The sequence below is a fragment of the Onychostoma macrolepis genome, chromosome 22 (genome assembly GCF_012432095.1).
Source record: "Onychostoma macrolepis isolate SWU-2019 chromosome 22, ASM1243209v1, whole genome shotgun sequence".
In the NCBI taxonomy this organism is placed as follows: Eukaryota; Metazoa; Chordata; class Actinopteri; order Cypriniformes; family Cyprinidae; genus Onychostoma; species Onychostoma macrolepis.
Genome location: NC_081176.1, coordinates 16,650,927 through 16,662,085, shown reverse-complemented (window position 1 = coordinate 16,662,085; position 11,159 = coordinate 16,650,927). Strand labels below are relative to the sequence as shown.

Below are 11,159 nucleotides of genomic sequence, written 5' to 3'. Positions count from 1 at the left end.
ATAGAAAGATCAAATTAATAATTGAAACAGGACTGGATTATAGTCCTGCAAGGCCTTTTTCATACTAGATGCAATGTTCGATTTGCCTAGATGGCATTAGATGACTAAAAATGGTATGTTGTTGCATATGCACCTTGGTACTACTGTATTTTTAATTGCTTTTTGGGAGTTATAGAGTTTAATATCTTTCAAAAATGACATAAGGACAGCAGAACTCAGCTGCCCAGATTCTCCAGAGTCTTGTCTCACAGCAATGCGGTGCAACGAAAGACGAACGTCCTCTCCATCTCCTCTGTGGGCCCTAGACGGCTAACAAGCATCTGCTTCCTGCCTCCTAGCGCTTATTAAAGACTGTCTGAGTTTGAGAGATACAGTCGTTTGAGGACAGGAGAGAGAGAGAGAAACTGTATGCAATTAGCAACACTGCTAACACTGACATTTTGGGTCAGTTAGGAACTTTAAATGTTGGAACATAGGGTTGCAAAAAGTGTTCAAAATTGTGTATATGTGTAATGAAAAATATTAAATCAATATTCAGTTATTTACATATATTAGTATTGATTATAAATACACCAAATTATGATGTTATAATTTATTAATGATTTAAAAAAAAAAATCAATAAAATTGATTTTGAAAACTCTTGCGCGTTATGTGGTTTTGAGACAAAGTTAACTTTATTTGTACTTGCGTTACCTTAGTTCTGTCCATGTTTCTATGTTACAGGTGATGGTACTGCCATGTGGCTGCATTAACGGAGGGACGTGTGTGACTAACATCAAGTATCCAGCGGGCAGCGGCGAGTACCTGTGCGTGTGCCCGGCCGGAATTCATGGCGACCTGTGCCAGGAAGAGCAGAACGAATGCAGCTCCAGCCCGTGTGGAGCAGGAGTGTGTGTAGATCTGATCAACGGGTTCCAATGCCAGTGTCCTGCTGGACTTACAGGTATTTAGTTCAACCTGCAATGCAAAAAAGTTCAATTTTCTGCCCATCACACTCGTATATACAGGCATATTGCATATAGCCCAAGCCTCCGTTACTAATTTGAAAACATCACTTTAGAGCTAGTAACGAAGGAACATTGAGTTGCTTCATTAAAAGCTTGTTGTAATACTGTATTAAAAGCAGTGTATTATGTAGAGTATTATGAGAGAGATGGACTGAGTGAGTGTGATTACCTGCATCTGATACAGCATTCATTCTTCAGATCAGTCTCGTATTCACAATAAAACATTAGTTTGAATATATGCTGAGGAAAGCGATATCTTTGTTGTACTATCCTTTCATCTATTAAAAGTGATTTCCGATGACAGTGCTGCTTAGTGAATTTGTTGGCTGCGTCTTACAAGCTGTTGTTGAAAGTATTGAATAATTACTGAATGTTATTGAATAATAATAGTTAATAAACAACAGTAACAGTCATCATCACTTGCTAGCCAATTCAGTCAAAAGTACAAAGGCAGCGCTCTGATATACAGCATTGAAGTTACACAAAATATAATGTGATTAGATTTTGCCCTCAGCCAAAACTATTTGTTCTGGAACAAATAATAGATTAATGAGACCAAAGACTGGCCATTAGATTTACCCAAAACAAAATATATCTCATGTTTAACCACTATAGAGACATCAGAGCAAGCGGAAAATTCCAGAAGTGATGTGAGGCTCTCTCAGCAGGTTCATGAGCGCTGAATGACCGCTGACATTATGAAGCTCACATCTCCGAACATAGGCACATCATGAGCCATGTGGACGCTCAGGAGCTCGAGCACCCACGGAAAAAACACGAGATAGTCTCAGTTCATTTTAACCAATAGGAAATGGATTGCAGCTTGTACGACTTTATTCTCATTTTCATAGTTCATTTGAGGCAGTTTTTGGTGTTATTTTAATGGCAAATGTCAAGAGTGCATTATTGTAATACGAGGGGGTGCCAGCACGAACCTCTCGGCTTGCAGCGGGCTTGCTCTCCCATATAATGATCATGGCTCTGCGCTCCGTCAGATATTACGTGTGCACCCTCAAACTTTGTCCTGTCTACGCGATAATATGTGCTTATTGTAACAGGTATTTATTAAATAATTTTATTTAATGAAGCGCAACCCATAGAAAGAATGTGTGTATTATTTGGTTACTAAATAATGTATTTGCAGTCTTTGTGTTTCACTTTGCAAGATCAATTTTGTGTAGTAAATTTATCAAACGCTCCATCCAACAGAGTGTACTCTAGAACTCTATATGCTCTAGCACTCACCAGCAGAAACATAAATTGGTGCCTATGTCTCCAAAAATGTCAAAGCAAATTTTAATTTTATTAACAAACCGCATATTTGAAGTCTATACAACAACATTCTCACCTAAAAAAAAACTCTTAAAACTACATTCTATGACACAAAAACAGAATAATTTATAAAATTTTTGTGGATTCTGTCATCACAGGAATATTACACTGCTGGAAAAGACTCTCTGCCAATCAGATTTGAGAACCAGAAAGAACTGTTGTATAGCCTATATACACTTGTTTCTGTATTGATTATTATTTATGAAATTTGATTCATATTTAATATTCTTTTTAATATAAATACGTATTCCTTTTTAATTAATATATCATAATAATATCTTATAATTTACACCATTTAGTATATTTGTTAATGAAAATAATTAATTATTATACAAAGTAATGAATTCGATTACTTTTTACCTTTTCTTCACGTTACTTATTTTTTTTTTTTAAATAAGTCAAACTTTAAAACATTTAATTTTTTATGTGTGTGTATATTTTTTATTATTAATTATTTTTATTACATTTTATTATTTATTTAACATTTATATTTTAGGATCAACAGGGTTGTGGAGTATGTTAACATAATTAATTTAATTTGTACCTTCTCTTCACATAAAAAAAAAAAAGATTTTCATAAAAAAAATAAAGCCTTTAAAATGCCTTATAATTGGAGTATAGGTGTATATATGTTAATGAATTATATTGACATCAATATAAATCCACATGGAACATTTAAGAGTTATGACTAAGATTTTATTGTTTTTCTCACATTATCGCTCTGGTACTTCATCCTTAGATCAATATTTTGTATTTATTTGTTTGTGTGTGCATTTTTTTTTATTTAATTTTTTTTATTATTGATTACGAAGCAGGTCCTCTAAATAAGCACAAACTCTTAGCTCAGTTTAATTTTTGATTCAATTACAAAGTCATATTTTGCCAAAACCCATTCCTAGTTATGACCAAGAAGATCAGCTCATTTAGTTTCTCCAAGCTTGAAAACGGCCGAGTGTATGTAGGTGAAAACAAAAATGGCTCAAAAGCAACAAACGCTTTTCAAACAAAAGCTGAATAGTTGATGTTTTCACACAGTGTCTATTCTGAGATCGGTGGTTGAAATCTCTTCGCTGCCGATGTGCAAATTAGTCTTTCCTGGCTGAATGCAATGCCTATTGTTGCTTGAAGTTGAAATGCGATGCTTTCCTGTCAAGACTGAAGCTTTTTACCTTAGTGTTTTCTGTGTTTAATATCTAAGGATGGAACCGGGTCAGAAGAGTATGTCCATTTCCACTAATGGTGATGCTTGCGTGAGATAAACCGACACTGCTGATTGGATAAAAGTTTGTGTTTTGCTGCGGCTCATAATGCTTTGGGCCTTTGCAGATGGTTTGGACATTATTAAAGATCCCCTTCAAACACATTCCTAAGAGAAGCCACAAACAACACAAATACAAATAAAAAAAAATGGACAAATGCCCAGCAGCTACTGAACCCACACAGAGGAAAGAGTATCTGTACGCTATTCTGCTGCTGGGAGTAGTAAACAGGCCAAAACACAGTGATGAATCGGCACAGAGATGTTTTATCTTTGCTGAAAGCAGTGTTTGTTGTGGCCACTTGATGTTTTAGCGGAGGAAAGAAGTGGAGGAAATTATTATCTTTCTCTATAAACAATGCTTCACCACAATTTTAGTGTTTTCCTATTATTTGAATTTCAAATGTGCTGCCGCCTCAAAGTTCTGTGTCTGAGAAGTGTGTTTAAACACGTAAAGTTTAACTTTGAATAACAGTTATTTGATAAAAATGAAATAAAAAGTTTTATTTTTAATTTTCTTTCAGAGGTTTGAAGCATAATATTGCCTCTAAATGCTATTGTTTTTCACAGACAGTGACAATAATAATCATAAACATGCCTGCATGCATAATGAATCAATATATTGGCCAACAAATTACTAGTCACACTTTCTGAGGTAAACGATTGATGCAAACTTGCTGCTATATGATTTTGGTGGTAGCTAGGTAATTGCTATGCAGTCTCTATCATAATTTAATGACAATTAATTATAGAAATGAGTTAATACTGAATAACTTATCTTTTAAACGCAGTATTGCCAGTTACCTTATGTATTTATGCTCCCGCCAATGAAAAATAGTTTCAAAGGCTGAGTAGAAACAAGTCTCTGATCAACACACAGTAGTAGAATTTTGTTCCTGAGCAAATCATTTTGTTTGAATGAATCATTTGAGTGAGTGATTCAATTATAAGACTGTTTGACTTGATTCTGAATGATTCAATTACCAGAGGTGGGGGACTCGAGTCACATGACTTGACTCGAGTCGCAAATTTAAGGACTTGTGACTTGCTTGACTAAATAAAGAAAATGACTCGACTTGACTTGGACTTGAGATCCAGTGACTTGAGACTTCATTTGACTTGACCTTCATGACTCTGCAGGACTTGACTTCATAACAACTCTAATTATTATTATAAATCATTACGACATAATTTGGTAAACAAAACGCAAGCCACTGAACCAGCGGCAGAAGTGATCCGAGTCTGCGCAGTTCATGACACTGCACGAGCGCAGGAACACAGCGCGCCAAATACAGGGAGCAAGAGAATCTCGCGATGTTTGGATTAACGCTTCATAACTGTATGCATTTGCAAAGCCAGGACTTCACCACTTCATAAAGGAAATGTATGTAAGCTTGTTCGTTAGTTGAAAACAGCATTGGTCTTAAATTCAGTTTAGGTCTGTCATTAAATTAAAGTGATTATAAATTATTAATCTTGTGTTTATAATTAACGACGTCAAACTTTAATTTCGCTGGCGTTTGCCTCTCAAAACAGTGCTTTAGTGTCGAGTATCCCTCTTTGTAAATCAATAGGCTATATGGAATTGTACCCCGGAAACCACAGTGTTTTATCGATTAGTGATATTTCTCTTGAACCCAAAATCCAAGACATGTTGTCAAAATGGCCCTAGTGTGAGTTTTTATATTTATAACATACGATATTTAGTAATATTTTCAGCGCGGCTGCCAACAGTTACGCGCGTCTCTAAGCAACACACTGAATACTGAACGAATCCAGGGATTTGAACGAATCGGTTGAGTGATTCAGTGGCCCATTCTTGCTTGTTCAAGAATGATTTAACTGTTTTGAATGAATCGGTTCAGTGAACACTTCTGTGATAAAGCTGTGATTTTCCACCACTTACTGGCGGCATTAATGTCATAGAGTTGGTCTATCAGTTAATTTCATATTTCTATATTCAATTTTTTTAATTAATTATTTTTCCTACAGAACAAACAGAAAACAAAAACGAAACAAAACCAAAAGCTTAAGCAGACCTTAAATGCACAGCTGTCAATTTAGTTCTTATTAAGATAAAATCAAAGAAATGGATAAGTTACAGGGGAAGATACATAAACATTAACAGCAATAGGCTTCTTGTTTTGAGCCATGATGACAATAGTTTTCAAGAACAATGTAGGCAATCGTGCAAAGTGAAAGAAACAGTCCAAATAGGGTGTCTATATCCGATGAAAATTTTGGGTCCATTTTATTTCTGATATAAGGGGTGATTTGTAGTCAGCATATTATTTTAAATTGAATAGCATGTTTTGTTACACACTGAAATTCTTTAGCGTGCTCCCAGACTGAATCCCAGTCTTCACTGGAGATATTTAATGCGAAATCATTTTCAAACATCTATTATCTTTGTCTCCTAGGATGGTCAAACTCAATATAACATAAATATGAGAGACATATTTTTATCTTGTATTTTTATCAATATTTTCTCAATTACAGACTTATCGGTATACAAAGTAGTATTTTGCCTATTTTCAAAATGTTATATTTAAAACATTATTATTTAAAATGTGTAATTAAAAAAGTAAATTTCTGAGGAAAAATTAATAAGGTCGTGTGGCAAAAATATATTTGTTCCTGTCTGATACTGTGACTTGACTTGACTTGACCCTTATCAGGACTCGACTTGACTTGCTTGAGGTGAGCCACTGACTTGATTTGTTTGTACTGTGACTTGAGACTTGATGGTAGGGACTTGGGACTTGCTTGAGACTTGAACATGTGTGACTTGCCCCCACCTCTGTCAATTACTTAAAAGACCGTAACTTGATTATTCTCTGAAAGAATCATTGTTTTAAACGAATCATTTGAGTGAATGATTTAGTTACTTACAAGACTGTAACTAGATTAATTTCTAAAAGAATCAGTGTTTTGAATGAATTGTTTGAGTGAGTGAATGATTCATTGATTACTGCATTAATAAAGTTGCGGTCACATTTACTATTTTTACATGTGAAATGCATTCATTTCTATAATAATGCTTATTTGTTTAATGTCCACAGGTGCCACGTGTCAGGACGATGTGAATGAGTGTGAAAGACGTCCATGTTTTCCTGGCGTCAGGTGTGTGAACGGCTTTGGCTCCTTCAGGTGTGACCCCTGCCCTCGGGGCCTGGAGGGAGATGGGATCTCCTGCAAAGGTAAGAAAACAAAGTTTCCTCCCAAAGCACATCTTCTTATGAAAAAGAGGCTTTTGCTGAGAAGTTAAGCAGTCCCAAACAAAATATGACCTCAGTTTTGTTGTACACACAATAAAGGAGAAAATTGTTTTCTTTTCTTGTTTCACATTCACCCGCAGATGCCAAAGCATCACAATCCTGCAGTTCTGCCCAGAGTTTACTTTAGGGAATGCTGGGCTTTTCATTTCAAAGCATCAAAGTCTCAGAGTATCCTTGTATAATATGCTCACAGAATTGTCAAATAGGAGTCAAAATAAAATAATGGCTACATTCATATTTTGAATTGTTAAAAAAAATATATTTTCTTAACTTAATATTTAAAAAAATAATAATAAATAAATATAATATTTATGATTTAAGATTAAGAAGGTGTATGTAAAGATAATTTTTATTTGTATTATTTATTCATCAATCATCAACAATATCGTTATCCACAGCATCAGCCAGGAAAAATGATATTGTCTTCTAGAATTGGGAAGACTTACCACTTTACATTTACATTAAAATAATGAAATGGAATTGTTTATTTATAATGCATTTTGTTGAATATGACTACAGAATAGTTGATTTCGGAAACATTGTATGCATTTTTAACTATCAAATTTGTATCAAATCAGACATCCATTGTCATTGAGCCTTTCATAAAGCTAGGACCTTAAAGGTCAGTGATTAGTTATTTGTGTTTCACAAAACATTGTGTTTTTCTCTGCATCGTTGCTCAAGGGGCTCCTCACAGCTGTTTTCCATCTTCCTGCATGTGCCTTGACAAAATGTTCTGCAAATGTCTTTTGACCGTAATCTGCAAGCGATAAACCCTCATTCAGAGGAGCTCTGTGTTCACGGTTTTCTCCATCAGAGGGACAGAGATTTGATGACTCCTTCATCCAGGCCTGGGCCTCTATTACAAACACAATCTGTCTGATTGCAGCATACAGAAATACAACAGAGCAGCGAGAGCTGGATCTGCCACCCTGCTTTGATTATGACCAACAGAACCGAGGGAGGGAGAGCAATACAATCCAGATGGCACAAGATAGTTATCCACCTTGTGCACACACAGACTCCATGCCAGATACTGCGCTTGTCCAGAGATAATTGGTAAAACAGCTCCTCTGTAGTTTCCGTGTTGAGAGAGAGAGAGAGAGAGACAGCGAGGAAGCGAAATTCTCACGTCTCTGGTGTGCGGTTTTACTGACAAGCTGAGGAGACGACAGCCTCAACTCTGAAACTGTTCCTTGAAGAACATTTCAGAGCTAGAGAAATGGTTAGGCAGTTGTTGTATCAGGCCGAGTACGGCACAAAATGTTCACAGAACGCAAGGTGGAAGTCTTCAAAATGGAAAAAGAGCCAAAAAGATCTTCAGTCTTAAGCTTTTCATTCTCTAGGACTTTCTTCAGCAGAAACTAAAGTGAAAGTTTAACCACAAGTTTGTGAAGATACAGCCAATGCTGTATTATTCAGAATATATTGTTTTGGAAAACAAAATTCTTGTTAGTGAGGTTGATATTTTAATAGGAAAATACATTAAAATCTTCATACCAACATGGTGACATCAACGGCCTTCAAAAGTGAAGAAAGTTCTTCGATTTTGATTAAATATTATGAAAATACTTTTTTTCCTTAAACGATAATATGAACACCTTTGAAAAACATTTTTGTTCTGTTATTGACTTTTGTGCCGTATTTAATAAGACTGCTGATTTCACTAACTAGTCAAGGGGAAATATATCATAACATTAATGCTAAGCAACAACAAAATTGTTTTTCTTTGTTTTTACCCATGAGGAAACAGAACAAATGTTGCAATGTCATTTAGTAGGACCAAAAGTATTCAACAGAGCTAACTCTTCAATTAGCACATTTTCATAAATGAAAGGCAACAAAAAAAAAAAAAATGGTTTTATTATGTGCATGTCTCAATTAGTCTTTTTTTTTTTTTTTAATGGGTCCTTCCGAAACATATGGTCATGTGACCAAAACTGTTGACAGTTTGAGAAATTAACGGTGCGACACATCATACCCCACTCTCTCTTGTCCTTTATTCTACACTTGAGGCATCAGTAGCAAAAGCTGTCAAGTTGATTTTGAATCATTTCTTTCTCTCTTTTTCATCAGCACCAGCAAGATTGGTCACATCTCGTCCCATCACCTCTCACGCTATCACCTCATCCGCGCCACCCGCAGTGCGGCCCATCAGCAAAATGCCCGTCCCCCTTTCTAAAACGACCTCCACTCATCTCCCGCCGGAGTCCAACGAAGCTCCAAGCAAGACCTCGGTCAGCAAAGCCACCACCAGCACGAGTCAGAGAACTGGCAAGTTGTTGTTTCCATTGTTCTGTCTCTACATGTCCACAGATGGCCAGGAAACAAAACCGTGAGGGTTTCGTTCGGAGCCAAATCGCCCACTGCTGGTGTCATGACATTGCAGAAAACGATTCTTTGTCTTTCCCTGACGCAGCTTGATGTCCCTTCAATCCCCCTAGAGTCATTTCCTGCGCTAGGTTTTTTGTGTGTGTGATGTTCCCAGGAAATGACTTTCCTCCAGCTGCTAAGCACAAAGCAAGACAAGGCCTGCTGGCGTGCCTTTGTGCTCGCACCTCTTACCCTCTCATCTTGGTATAATGCCTGAAATTAGCGATTCTAATTAGCCATGCCAGGCATTCAGACTCTCTATGAAACTCAACAGAGCAAGGTTAGGTAAAGGACGCCTCTCACTCTCTATTTGGAAGAGTGATAGTCGAGAGACACATAGTCAAATCTGTTTGGTATAATCCCATAGGAAACTGAAATTACAAATCCTGTAATATCTATACTATTTTCTGTTAAATTTCAGATCTCCCATTTCACATTTTAGAGGAGACACTCTAAAAAATGAATACTGGCATCTTTTTCTCAGGAGAAAACTAAAAACGAAGAAGCAGGAGATTTGATCCTTTCAAATCTGCTGTCTAGGAGAAATAACTGAGATGTTTCCTAAGATAATCTTTTTAGTAGTTTTCTCTAGAGTTTTGGAAACAATCTGATGTCCCAGACTGTGCTTACATTTGCCAAGACACCAGAGTCTCCAATCAATATGTTCTCAATATGAACTCAGTAAATTCTTGTTGACATCTTAAGCTCTAGAGGAGAAATTAATGCGATCTTTTCCCCTGATCCCCTCACTGGTGTCTAGGAGAAAAGAGACCTCCTGAGAAAAATAAAACTGTCTTCTCAAGAGTTTCTCAACAACGTCTCAAATTGCCCTCACATTTGTCAAGATATAAGTTTGTAATCAAAAGTCAAAGAATCCAGTATGAGCTCCAGTATTGCTCACCAAATTCTTGTCGCCATTTTTAATTTTAGAGACATGTGGAAGATTACTGAGATCTTTCAAAAGTCTCCATTTTATCCCCACTGAAGGAGAAACAATGGAGTTTTAAAGGGATCTCCTGAGGACAAAAAAGGCCAAAGTAATCTTACACGTCCTCTGAGCTTTGGAGGAGATCTCAACAATGTCTGAATGTCAAGGTAGTCTGTAATTGAAATCTCAAGATCTTAATATAAACTCTAAAATGTCTCATCACATTCTTTAAAAATGAAACCATTTATGCTATGCAAAACTTTCTATGTTAAACCAGGTGTGTTTCATCTTAATAATACATATCTGACCTAAACATGATTAGGAAAAATATTATTTTCAATTAGAATGTTGTTCTTTTCCTCACAACAGGCCTTTCAAAGACAAAGACACAAAGAATAAAGCACACAAGTCATGAGACCTATGTTTATGGCACTTTGTTGCAAATAGCTCAAGGGCCTAACAATATTTGCTGGGACTGGCACAACAGGCCCCTGGGGAACATCAGGATGGGGAATGTAAATTGGCTTTATGGCTCCATTCCCTCCCCTCATCTTCCCTCTCTTTTCCCTTTCACTCCCTCGGGTTATGTCCTCTGGGAATAAAATGGAAAGAAAGAAAGACGAGACATCAACCAGAGAGACTTGAGGGGGTTCCCAGGGAATATTTGTACTCTAACCAGCTTTGCAAAGACATCTTTGAAGCCTTTTTTTATTTTATTACCACAACCAGGCCCGTTTCTAGCCATTTTGACGCCCTATTAGTCCCCCATCAATATAAATATATATATATATATATATATATATATATATATATATATATATTTCTTTTCAGACATCAGTTTCTGGTCACATTTAAATATGTGAGTTCCACAAATCTGAACGCATTAGGCCTATTTGTAAATTGACTGTTAAGATAATTTCACAATTTATTATCTGTGATACCATTATAGCCACTGGATGCCTGTATAGCTCTATGTAACAAT

General features: G+C 36.2%; 1 protein-coding gene across 6 annotated transcripts in view; it reads left to right on the top strand.

Moving 5' to 3' along the window:
• Positions 1 to 11,159, top strand: part of si:ch211-246m6.5 (von Willebrand factor D and EGF domain-containing protein) — a 78,372-nt gene that overhangs the window by 51,343 nt on the left and 15,870 nt on the right. For all 6 annotated transcript variants that reach the window (XM_058761467.1, XM_058761465.1, XM_058761463.1 and 3 more), the window contains exons 18-20: positions 725 to 944; positions 6,661 to 6,798; positions 8,953 to 9,150. In XM_058761467.1, the coding sequence (XP_058617450.1) occupies positions 725 to 944; positions 6,661 to 6,798; positions 8,953 to 9,150 (556 nt within the window). The remainder of the gene's footprint in view (positions 1 to 724; positions 945 to 6,660; positions 6,799 to 8,952; positions 9,151 to 11,159) is intronic.